Source organism: Trachypithecus francoisi, unplaced genomic scaffold, assembly GCF_009764315.1.
Source record: "Trachypithecus francoisi isolate TF-2019V2 unplaced genomic scaffold, Tfra_2.0 Lachesis_group0, whole genome shotgun sequence".
Lineage (NCBI taxonomy): Eukaryota > Metazoa > Chordata > Mammalia > Primates > Cercopithecidae > Trachypithecus > Trachypithecus francoisi.
This window is the reverse complement of record NW_022681453.1, coordinates 34868191-34881295: the sequence shown is the minus strand read 5'-3', so window position 1 is coordinate 34881295 and position 13105 is coordinate 34868191. Positions and strand designations below refer to the sequence as shown.

Here is a 13105-nt window from a genome sequence, read left to right as displayed (position 1 = left end):
AGTGAATTAAGCCAGTCACAAAAGGACAAATATTCTGTTATCTACCAACATGAGGTACTTAGAGTAGTCAGATTCTTAGAGACAGAAGTAGAATGGAGGTTGCTAGGGGTTAAGACAGAAGGGAATGAGAAGCTGATGTTTAATGAGTACAGACTTTCAGGTTGGGATGTTGAGAAACTTCTAAAGTTCTGGAGATGGACGGTGGTGATGGTTGCACAACAGTGTGAAGATACTCGGTGCCACTGAATAGTACACTTAAAAATGGTTACAAAGGCAAATTTTATGTTATATGTATTTTACCATATTAAAGAAATTATGCTCAGGCCAGGCGCGGTGGCTCACTCCTGTAATCCTAGCACTTTGGGAGTCCGAGGCAGGCGGATCACCTGAGGTCAGGAGTTTGAAACCAGCCTGGCCAACATGGTGAAACCAAATCTCTACTAAAAATGCAAAAAAATTAGCCGGGCGTGGTGGTGGGCACCTGTAATCCCAGCTACTCTGGAGGCTGAGGCAGGAGAATTGCTTGAACCCGGGAGATGGAGGTTGCAGTGAGTCAAGATCGTGCCACTACACTCCAGCCTGGGCGACAGAGCAAGACTCATCTCAAAAAAAAAAAAAAAAAATTATACTCAGAGTTTGTCTCCTTGAATTGGGCCAACAAGAAAAGTGTCTCTGAGGATTTTATTTCATATTGTAGTTCCTGGGGAGACTGTAGTAAATATTTTCCTCATTTCCTAGTAAACCTATTGAGGATCCACAGCTGACTCCACTCTTCAGGCCCACTTACTTCTCAGACTTAAAAACCGGAATAGCCGCTTGTCCACAGCAGAAGGGACATGAGCCTCGGCGGCTGTCTTCTTTTTTGCCAACAGGTGCTCTGAGAGGAGAGGTACCCTTTCTGGGTAGCACCCTAACACTTGCTTTTCTAGTTAATTGAAACTCTAAAAGTCGCCACATTCCAGCTGACCCCACGAGAACTTACGTTTCTACTTCTAAGTGTGTTCATCTCTGTTGCTGCTTGTTGGCATTTCAGTGTTAAGTCTTGATACTGCTAGGCTTCTAGATAGTACTGGAATGGAAGACCCTTCGCTCTAGTAGCCTAATCTAAATAGCAAAATTTTTGTAACATTTTTGAAATGTAAATACATTTTGTCTGCTCTTTAAGGGAAAGACAAACCCAAGGGTGTTGTGACTTAAATGGTTTTATACCAAGTTGCTGAAGACTGTGGACACTTGCTGGGTGGGAAATGAGGAAAGTTATCTCATTTCGGATAGTCCCAAACTGAGCCATCAGTTTAATTGTGTAAGACCTGGTGAGCCCTAGCTCTGCCCAGGCCACACATGTAAGCCAGAAACACAGTTCCCTTTGAACCTAATGGCCTCAAGAGTCAGTGGCCCAGATCAGAGGCAAAAACTGGCGATCCTCAAGCCAAATGTAGCCTGCAGATATGTGAAATCTTTTCAGGTTTTTTTTTTTTTTTTTTAAGTAATAAGGCAGCCCTGGATGGGCCAAACAAAACATGAATTCAGATCCTGAGCCTCTGAGAAGATTGGTCTCCACTGACCCTTGTTTCAGGGGACAAGAAGCAAATGCCCCTTTAGGTGGGCGGCAGGCACTTTCGTGTCAACCTTGTTCCACGCGGGGCAGGCTCACCAGCTCTCTCTTACTTGCTTGTCCTCTAAGCTCTTACCTTTGTGTTTTCCGAGTCTTTCTCTAATATCCCTTCCAGCTTTACAACTTCTGTTACCTATGACAATACAAAAGTTAGTCTTCGTAAACTCACAATATCTTTACACCCAGAAACAATATTTCCATTCCCCTTTTTACGATAATCTGCTCAAAACAGAAGAAAACCTCAGTCTGTTAAGTCCTTTTTCTGATTTGGGAGAATTATCTCAATTTGTAGATTTTCTTTCTCAAGTCTAAGTTGAGATTTCTGGGTACCCATTAATAAATACCCCCAGGCACAGACAAGCTCACACTTGACTTCAATATGCGGTTTAAAGCATTATCACCTTCAATCTTTATGGTAACATAATCTCTGGACAAATTGCTTTTAATTCAGGCTGTACCATGAATACAGAAGTACCATTAGTTTCAAGTGTAGTTTGACTTTTATTTAGATGAATGTCTCTGAGTTCACAGTAAAATGGCTCTCAACTCTAGGTTACTATTGATTGAATGTCTCTGGAGTAAGTTTAAAAGATTGTTGCCACATATGTGACACTTTCCGAGACAAACTTTAAACTCACAATTAGTCGTACTGTTAATTGGCAGTAATGTCAATCTAATTAATAGCTGAGATGAAAAATGTTAACTTCTTCGGCATACACAGGGCTGGGTAGACTTTGGAGGCAGGGAAGGATTACTTTCTGTGCAAAGAAAGTTAGGGCCCATTTGGATCACATCTTGGTGGCTTCTGTTCCTGAAAGATGAAGCTGGTCTGGTTGAGATTGTGGTCACCTAACAGAATAGTGCCCAGCTTGCTCTTTGTCCGCCTCTAAAGGTATGGCTGGGTTATGAAGCAGGGAGAGTTGTAATTCTGAACCATTGACACAGATGCTATCGTCTTGAGAAAGCTGCTCACCTGAGGCTTTCCCTGCCTGTGGTTAACACAAACAAGAATTTCCAGCAACTGGCCCTTTTCTCCTGTGTGACTGTCCCTCCTGGTTTATTCAGTGAAGGTGAGAATACTGTGTTCATAAGTAGCCTTATGATTCAGGATCTTACAGTGTTCACACTCACTCACTTGAACTTTGACTATTTGTGCAATTTTTAGTCTTAAGCTCTTGTGTAGACCAGGGTTTCTCAACCTCTGAATCCTAGGATTGATATTTAGGGCTGGGCAGTTCTGTGTTGTGCAGGGCTGCCTGTGCATTGTAAGATATTTAACAGCATCTTTGGCTTTTATCCATCAGATGCCAGTAACACCCCCCACTCCCTGCCACCAGTTGCCACAACCAAAAATGTCTCCAGACATTGCCAAGTGTCCTCTGGGCGACAGAATCATCCCTGGTTGAGAGCCACTGGTTTAGACAATGAAGGGTTTTTTTTTTCCCCCCCTTTTCTCCTTTACTGCTGCTTGATGTTGATACTTAGTAAAACATTAATTTTTTTAAAATGCCATTAAGAATAGCCTTGGACTTGATATGGTGCAAAGCGTTTGGACCAGGGACTGGCTTACCTTGGAATTTCTTTCCAAGTTGTTAATAGTGAAATGATACTGATTGAAATTCATTTGAGTTTAGCCAATCTCAGGTCATTTGGGTTTTCACAGAGTTGCGTGGAGTCCCTTATTTATAGATGTAGGTGGGGAGGAGTATGTCTGTGAATGTCAGTATCAATACGGTTACTTAACACGTGATCCTGGGGTGGGGGCTTGGATTTTGAGGGTTGGGGGAGCAGGAGAAGAGAAGATTTCTGAATCCTGGGTATGATGCCAAGTGTTGATTCCGTTTTTTTTTCTCTCTCTGTCTTTACCAGAAACCTGAGTTACAACAAACTCTCTGAGATTGACCCTGCTGGTTTTGAGGACTTGCCAAATCTACAGGAAGTGTGAGTCTTCCCCTAAACCTCTGGTGGTTGGAAGGATAGAGTTCTTTGGGAAAATCCTCTCGTGTTGCAGCATCGTTCACTCCCCTAGATCTGCAGTCTAAACTTGTAGGAAGGAACATTTGTGTATGGGCTGTGTTGACAAATTCTATTCCTTCTTATCTCTCCCTTTCCCTAGGCTCTCTGTTCTTCCTAGGCTGTCCATAAAGGGTGTGTTACAACTCAGTAGGCGTAGAGCTCCTGGAAATCCTGGGCGCATGGTGGGTGTATAGCAGAGTCCCTCCATTGTGGGAAGCCTTGTAACTGGAGTGACACAACCTGGGCTGGTACTTTGTCACAGTTCCCGGGAAAACTGATCAGCCTACTCAACAGTGGCATGTGATGCCAGCCCACCTGTATTTCCCAGGAAGTAAAGTTACAGAAGGATGGACTATAGAGGCTTACCTGTTCCCCTCCATCTCCAAGCAGAGCTAGGCGTGACTGCCTTTGGAGCTCTAGGCTTGCTGTCCCTTGCAGTGTCTTGTAAATCAGGCTGCAATCTTTTCTTCCTTTTAATGTATTCTGTTTTTGATGTGGATGTTAGCATTATCAGGAATTTTAATTCCATGGAGACTTTATAGAAACCTTCACATGTATGTAGTGTGCATACTATAGAAAAATTGGCAACTACAGAAATGTGTGAAGAATGAAAATCACCAGTATTCTCACCCAGGCATACCCATTGTGAACACCTAGTAAAAACTATTACGTGTGGTTTTATATCAGTCTTTCCTGCTTATCCTTGCATAAGATCTTTATCATGTAAATTAAAATTTTTTGAATGTCCTGTTTTAGTTTTTATGTAAAACTACTATACATGGATATTCCGTATATTATCTACCCAGTACTTCCATTATTATTTTTTTAGGCATTATTAAGTAAGCTTTTTACACATTTTTGTTATGAGTAACTGATAAAAGTCTTATTTGTTGTTTTTTTGTTTGTTTGTTTGTTTGAGACAGGGTCTCGCTCTGTTGCCCAGGCTAGAGTGCAGTGGCGTGATCTCAGCTCACCGCAACCTCTGCCTCCTGGGTTCAAGTGATTTTCACGCCTCAGCCTCTTGAGTAGCTGGGACTACAGGTGTGTGCCACCACATCCAGCTAATTTTTTTAGTAGAGATGGGGTTCCGCCATGTTGGTCAGGCTGGTCTTGAACTCCTGACCTCAAGTGATCCTCCTGCCTTGACCTCCCAAAGTGCTGGGGTTATAGGTGTGAGCCACTGCACCCGGGCTTACTTGTTACTCTTTGATTCCATTATTGATGACATGTCTAAATAAATTTGAATTTCATCAGCTAGTACAATTTGCAAAATACTTGGATTCCATACCCTCATCTCCAGATTCTCCAGATTGGCGTTTATAATTTCTGCTTCTGTTTAGAAAAGGTTTAGGCTTCTACAGTTAAAGAAGCATCAGAACAGGAAGGGGCCTTGGAAGTGATTTCTCTAGGACTCTCATTCTCCCAGAGGATCAGTGAGCCCGTGGCAGGGGAAAGGAAGTTTGAAGTGGGTCACTGTGTTAGTTTGCTCAGGCTGCTGCCATAACAAACAAATAGCACAGGCTGGGTGCCTTAAACAGCAGAAATTCATCTTCTCACAGTCTGGACACAGGAGGTCCAAGATCAGGGTACTGGCAGGTTTGGTTTCTTCCGAGGCCTTGCACTGTGCCCTCACATGCTCTCTCCTCTGTGTGCATGCATGGTGTCTCTGTGTGTGTCCAGATTTCCTCTTCTTATAAAGACATCAGTCCTATTGGATCAGGGTCCATCACCTCTTTAAAGACACCATCTCCAAATGCAGTCACATTCTGAGGTACTAGGGGTTAGAGCTTCAACATATGAACTCTAGGGGAACATAGTTCAGCCCATCATAGTCACCAAGATGATAAACTCAGTCCATCATGGAGCTTGTTAGGTTTGTAACCCAGTGCTTTCCCTGATCCAGGCTGTCTTTAATGCTTGTGGTTAGAATATATTCAAATTCTGTGTACATCTGCAAACTTAGTGTTTTCTTTTAGGATTGGACACAATTGGGGAATTCCCTCTAGCATCATTCAAGCTTTCATTGAATACTTACTCGAGCATCTGCTCTGTCCAGGCGCTATTCTGGGTGCTGGGACTACAGGAGTGAACAAGACACAAATAGGGCTGGGACTGGGGAGGGGCAAGTGAGGCACTCAACACAGGCGCATAATTTGTAGGGACACCAGAGACTCAGCAGTCAAGATAAAGGATATTTTGATAGAGTATTTTGAAAGTCAAAATGAATGTAAAAAGAGAAATGAGTAAAATATAAAAAGCTTAGATCAAGATAAGATTAGTATTTACTAATTCCTATCCTTTTGCCTCCGGTTCCAGGATGGCTTCACACGGTGCTGTTGCTGATTTTGTCTTGATTTAAACTTTTCATATTTTGTTCATCATGAATTTTGTTTTGCATTCATCTTCATATTTAAAAAATATTACATTAATATAGTATTTGTCCTGGTGATTGAGTTTTTGGCTGTCTCTTAAATTTTGTGCCCCTCCATACCCAATTCCAACCCTGCAGACAAACCTCTCCTCTCACTGAGTTTACATTAAGTGGAGGGAAGCCATGGACTGAATAAGGAAACCCGTAAGACTTATTGGAGATAAGTGGTATGGGGGAAATAGAACAGAGTAATGTGGGAGTATTTTTTGTATGAAGAATTTTGGAGGCATGATAACAGAAACAGTATGATCAGGAAGGTAATGACTGAGCAGGTGTGAATGATGAGGACAGGGAGCACTGCAAGTACAAAGCCTCAAGAAGGGAGCAGGCTGAGGGCCACTGTGCCTAGCATGCAAGAGGGTAGGGGGATGTGGCCAGAGGCTAGGTCCTTTTATGGTTTCAACCCTCATTGACCCCTGTCTATCAGGGGCAGGCATGGGACATGCTCTGGTGAGCTTTTTCAGTGTTGTTCTAACTCCCTGTTCCTCTTGTTCCTTGCCTAGACAGGCTTTCAACTTTCATTCAGTTTGGCTCCCGTGACCTGCAGCCTGTACTCAGCACTTCTTAGAGTTCTAGAACTGAGAACTCACCCAGCTCTAGAACTGAGCACTCCCACCTGTCCTTCCTTGGAGATACTGGTTATGAGTCTTAAAAATATATTTCTCACTTAGGAATAGTCACAGTAATTGTAGCAGTGTGCTAATAAACCTTTGGGGAATATGACATCACTTAACCCTAACACCAACTGTGATACAGAACATTTACTTTTTTCTTTTTTTGAGATGGAGTTTGGCTTTTGTCTCCCAGGCTGGAGTGCAGTGGTGCAATCTTGGGTCACTGCAACCTCTGCCTCCTCGGTTCAAGTGATTCTCCTGCCTCAGCCTCCCAAGTAACTGGGATTACAGGTGCCTGCAACCGTGCCCAGTTCCTTTTTATATTTTAAGTAGAGATGGGATTTCACCATGTTGGCCAGGCTGGTCTTGAGCTCCTGACCTTAGGTGATCTGCCCGCCTTGGCCTCCCAAAATGCTAGGATTACAGGCATGAGCCACCACACCTTGCTTGATACAAAACATTTTCTTTCTTTTTTTTTTTTGAGATGGAGTGTTGCTCTATCACCCAGGCTGGAGTGCAGTGGTGTGATCTCAGCTCACTGCAGCCTCCACCTCCTGGGTTCAAGTGATTCTCATGCCTCAGCCTCCCAAGTAACTGGGATTACAGATGTGTACCATTATGCCCAGCTAATTTTTGTATTTTTAGTAGAGATGGGATTTCGCCAAGGATTTTGCCATGTTGGCTAGGCTGGTCTCGAACTCTGGCCTCATGTGATCTGCCCGCCTTAGCCTCCCAATGTGCTGGGATTACAGGTGTGAGGCCCCACACCCAGCCCCTTAAAACATTTTCTTTGTAAGCATTTTTTCATCTGGGTGCAGAAGGATCACTTGAGCCCAGGAATTTGAGACCAGCCTGAGCAACAAAGTGGCGCCCTGTCTCTATAGAAAATTAGCTGGACATAGTGGCCCATGCCTGTAGTCCCAGGTTCTTGGGAGGTTACAGCCTGAAGATTGCTCAAGCCTGGGAGATTGAGACTTCAGCATGCCGTGTTCGCGCCATGCATTCCACCCAACAGAGCAAGACCCTGTCTCTGAAAAAAATGTAAGAAAAATAAAAGGAGTTTCTCTGCTTTGCAGAAGAGGAAAAACAGATACTTAGAAAAGTTAAAGAAACTTGCACAGTGTCACGTGGTTGGTAAAGCTTTAGAGTTGGATTCAAAACCTGTGCTAACCTTGAGGCTACACTACCTTAATTTCCTACATCCTTCATCTTAACCCTCACAGTCAACTGAAGCTGAAGAGCTACTGAGGCATGGGATTTGGCTGAAACTGCATGGCTAGTGAGTGGTAGAATTTGACCTGTGTTCTCCAGTATAATCCTGGTCCACACGCTCTATGGCAACAGTACCTTCCAGGTATGGGGGATGTTAAGACAGAGGTCATATCTTAGGGATTCAATATGATGTGGTGGGAAAAACTCTCATTTTGGTAGCAAGCAGACTTACGTTTGATTTCTGGTTCTGCCCCTTACTAGGGTCCTGAGATACTAGACAGTTTACTTAGTGCCTCAGCATTTGCTTGCTTTCTTCTGTAACATTGACATCATAACACATTGTTGGTGTTATTATAGTTATTAAGATGATGCACAGGGCCTTGCACCTGGGACAGGCTCACTGAATATTATCCCTCTTCCCTCCTGCTACTTTTGGAACTGCCCAGCCCTCCAAATTGGGTGCATTGTTTATAAATGAATCTTTGCAGGCTGATAGGTTGAATGTCTCACCATTGTGCTTCCTATCCCTGGTGTCACTCCCTGTTCTGTGAGATGGATGAGATGAATTCCCTGGTGCCTAGAACAGTAGAACTTCTCACTGATAAAGACCCAGGCCTTTCCCTAAGGGAATTCTAAAAAGTCATGGAGACAGAAAGTGGCTGTTAGGTGTGAGGTGTCAGGAGGTGGGGAAGGATATTGCAAAAAAGAAAAAAAATCATAGCTGACATGCTATTGCTTCAAAATGAAACCAGTCTCCAGTGTTGCCCCGGTGCTGTCAACTCTCCCAGACCTTACAGAGCCTTCAGTCTGTAGCCCTCAGTGAGAATGGAGCCACAGGCGGGCAAAACAGCAGGCGGTGGTTTAGCAGTGGTTTTATTCTGGAGGCCTCAGAACCACATGACATTGTGGGCCGGCTGGAGAGAGAAGGCGAGGCCCCTGGAGGACATGAGGACACTTGTGCAGCTGTGTCCAAGCCACACGGTCTTCACTGCCCACAGCCCTGAGGAAAGCCCACCAGGGAGTGCCTCCAGCTGGGGTCCTGGCCAGCAGGCTCCTCTATTAATAAGAGGGGCTATTTATATAGTCCTCTGTAGAAACTGCCCTCAGATCACATTACTGCCGCCTGGCCCACGAGTGCCTGCTGTGGGTGCTGCCGTGTGCTTGCCAGGGCCACTGACCTGGCAAGGAAGCCTCAAGTGGGCCCTGCCATTGGGTATTTGTGACTCATCCCTTTCTGTCAGGCTGTTGCTCCCCACAGTGGGTGTGTGTGAGCCAGGGGTGTGGGGGATGGTAGTATGTTTAGGAAGAAGTTGAAATAATGAGGGTTGTCATTTTGGGGTACTGCTTTTTGGCTGTGAATTGCTATCACTTTTTTGTTGTTGTTTTGGAGACAGGATCTCGCTCTGTTGCCCAGGCTGGAGTACAGTGGTATGGTCATAGCTGACTGCAGCCTCAAATTCCCAGGCTCAAGTGATCCTCCCACCTCAGCCTTCTGAGTAGCTGGGACTACAGGCGTGCACCACCACTCCTGACTAATTTTTTGTAGAGATGGGTTTTGTCATGTTGTCCAGGCTAGTCTTGAACTACTGGGCTTAAACGATCCTCCCGCCTTGGCCTCCCAAAGGGCTGGGATACGGTTGTGAGCCACCATGCCTGGCCCTACTGCCACCTCTTAAGCATATTCTGTGTATCTGGCTGTATCCTAAGATCTTAGGCTTAATGATTTCAGCTGGATCCTCCCAAAACCCTACAAAACTGGTACTTATATTATTTACATTCTTCAGAAGAGGGAAGTAAGGGAGAGCAAGACTGAGTGACATGTTTAGTATTGGATTGATAAAGGGTACAACTGGAGTTGAGTGAACCAAGATCTGTCTGATTTAAATATCTAAGCTGTATAATCCCATCCTGATAATCCCTGCTCTGTGACTGCCTCAGTTTCCTTTCTTAAAGAGAGGTGATAATTTAGTACTTTCCTCAAGTGTTGGCATATTGTTCAGTGAGATATTGCACATAGAAAACTTAGGACAGAATCTGGCACATAGTAGATGTTCACCTTTATTATTGTTTATTTGGTTAAAGTAATTATATCCTATGCTAAAATAATTTTATCTGGCTATCTTGTGTAGAAACCATGTATCATAAAGTCTCACCAAATCAATTAGTATACATTATTCTCCAGTAACGAAAGCAGAATACGGTTATTAAGTGGCCCTGCTTCCAAAACCCATGTGCATCTGAGGCACTTCCTCATCCTGAATCATCAGGAAAAGGTTTAGCAATAGAGGCCAGATGTTTCAGAGAGATTTTTAGGGCCTTGGATGGAAGTAAATTTTGTGGGGAGATGGGAGTCAGCGGGGGAAGTAAATTGGGGAGGGATGGCGGCTAAGGGGTGAGAGATAGAAGACTGTACAACCCTAGGTATTTAAAAAATTTCCTCAGGCACAATCTTTAATTCCTAAAATTTCCTTATTCATGGAGACTCTGCTAAACTTCCTGAGTGCCTTTCCCCTCAAAGCTGTAGCTGTGCTATTTTTGACCAGTCTCTATTTCAGTCTGGCAAGAAGTTCACTGCATCTCAGAGTGAGCTGGGCCTCTGCTGCCTTCTGAGGAGAGTATTCTTGTTTCAACAGGGGACAGAGTGAACAAAAAGGGGGCCAGCAGTGGTGGAGCTAACAGACTTATTCTGAATAGCAGTTCTTTTTTTCAGTAGAAATGATCTGGAAGTAAGCTTACTGGGCAGGGCCTCTCCTGGGGGCTCCGAGTGTCCTCCCTGTAAGTCAGGCAGCCCTGATGCCACCAGAGCCCGCTGTTTCTGACTGAGCCTGCTGACTCGGGGCTGCTCATCTAGACATACAAGGCCCAGTTGAGCTCCAGCACTGGTCCACTGCCCCTCTATGCTCCATTTCCAGCAGCTCTGTCACGTTTCAAAATACCATGATGCCCCCTTCCCTTGTTCATTTATTTCTGTGAAATTGGGTGGAGCAGTTTGTCACAGATACGGTAGGCCTGGCCTGAGACCAAGCTCATCAGGCGTAGCCCTGCAGAGAAGTTCATACGCTTTGTTTCAGGTTTAAAATCAAGCGAGATCCTAAGCTGGCTGAAAAACAACTGTGCTGTTACCTAAGGGATTACGAGCTTTCCAGCTGGCGTTTGAGCACGTTGCTCTCCTCTCTGGTTTGTAGTCATACTTTTTTCAGCTCTTGGCCGGGTCCTCTCTAGTTGTGTGATCCTAGACTAGTGACTTAAACTGGCCTAGAGAACTTACCTGTAATGTAGAGAACGGTAGTAGTTACCCTGGTACCTGACTCAAAGTTGTTGTGATGGTGAAAGTGCACGAGGCATGTCGAGTTTTTGCTGAAATAAAGAACTAGAAGGTAATGAGGAAGAACCTAGACTTTGTGGCTAGGCACCCTGGGCCACTACCACTTATTGCTGGTGACCTTGGTCAAACTACTTAACATCCGTGTTTCAGTTTCCTCATTGGTGCAGTGGAAATGTTCCTGAGACCTGTTTCCGAGGGCTGTAAAGATGCATGAATATACTGAAAAGCTCTTAGAGCTGTGCCTGGCACATAGTCAGCCTTCATTAATTTATCTGCGTTTGTTTTTGTTACCACCATTCTCTGTGTTTCAGAATAAACTGCAAGCAACGAAAGAGTTCTTAGGCAAGCTGCCTGATTGGCAGCAGGTCCCCGACCTTAGTTTTTCTTGCTCTGATAAAACCTGGGGGTCTCTTGTAATAATAGGTGCGTTGATGGGTACTATGACAATTTATTAGCTGAGATTAAGACCAATGGGGAGTTTTCAGTGTCCCTGCATGTGGATGGGAAATGGATCACAGCAGGGTTGGAAGAGATAAAAGGTGAAGCAGAAACAATCTGATTTAGGGGGCAGTCAGATAAGAGACTGTTAAAGTAATTAATTGTCTATTTCAGCACACAAACAAGGGCCCTTTAAGTGGAGAAAGGATTTGCCACATGATACGGATCTGCCTTCTTTCTGCCAGATGCTTCAGCCATGAAGCTATTGAAACAGGCATTCTGTGTCCCACAGCCCAGTAATTGCCAAGCTTCATCCCTAACTGGCTTTGGCACTGAAGAAAGCAAATGGGATAATTCAAGGCCTTTCCTTTTTTTTTTTTTTTTCCTTCTATTCATTTCTATAAAAGATGGCAGACAACCAGATTATTCTATTCAAGCACATGCTAGCTGTATACTTGTATGAGTACAGCTGTCATTTCAGTTGCCTTGTCTTCAAACAGAAACAAGATGCTCTGTGTTAGACGTACCTCCCTTAAAAAACTGAGAATAAGAGAACCAAGTTTTATCCCCTTCACTTTGCATCGCAAATAATTTATTTCTAGCCCATCACCTGGCAGAAAGCCTGAACACTGTGCTTTGGTTTTCTTCAGGATTGTTGGGCTCACTTTGCAAGTCTGATTTTGGATTCTCTTCCCAGATTTGGAAATACATGTCCATGTAAGGAGGCCAGATTGCACAGCCTCTGGGGGCAGACTCGGCGAGCTGAGCTTTGGTTCGTGGGTTTCCCCTTCCGTTAAGAGATATTAACTATGGAAATACAGATTTGGACTATTTGAGCAGGAAGGGAGCTTGGAGAGCAAATCTCGTCTGGGGAGAATTTTCAAAGTGTTTATGCACAAAAGTGTGTGCATATATGTTCATTTTTCTGGGGGATGCATCCAGAGGCTCATCAGAGTCCAGCTGGAACCTCAAATGGAAGAGAGTCCCTGAGTCCAGTTCCCTTGTTATTTCACAGATGAGGCACTGAAGTAATTGGCCTCACGTGTCCCAAGCCCCTCAGAACTCTGTGTGAGCCAGGGTGTGAGTCTCTGGCTCTTGTTCCACACTTGTTGCCCTTTGCAAGGGCAAATTTCGGCCCACGGGGAGTGTTCTCACCGATGGTCTTAGGGGCACTTTTGTCCCGAACCTGCCTCTTGGCTTGTTCTCATTGTTCCTTGTCTTGATTTCTGAGTTCTATGGGAAGCTGATGGGAGATAGGAGACGCTTCCCTTTAGTGTTTATTTCTAGCCATGGGTGTGATCAATAGCTAGTTTTTGTGACCTCATGTGACTTCTTTCCCTTTGAAAACCCACTGCTAAATTCTTTCTCTTTTCTCCAACATTAGAATATAGGTTTACTGTGGCAGACTCAGCAACGTTCACTAATTTCTCTCCTATGCATATGATTTCAGACAA

At 44.3% G+C, this 13105-nt stretch overlaps 1 protein-coding gene across 2 annotated transcripts in view; it reads left to right on the top strand.

The window, feature by feature from the left end:
* The window catches only part of LRIG1 (leucine rich repeats and immunoglobulin like domains 1), a 127073-nt gene that overhangs the window by 35204 nt on the left and 78764 nt on the right, over positions 1-13105 (top strand). Inside the window, exon 2 of one of the 2 annotated variants that reach the window (XM_033210377.1) lies at positions 3485-3556. The exons of the other annotated variant lie outside the window; for it this stretch is intronic. Within the exon in view, the coding sequence (XP_033066268.1) occupies positions 3485-3556 (72 nt within the window). The remainder of the gene's footprint in view (positions 1-3484; positions 3557-13105) is intronic. 2 annotated transcript variants of the gene reach the window in all.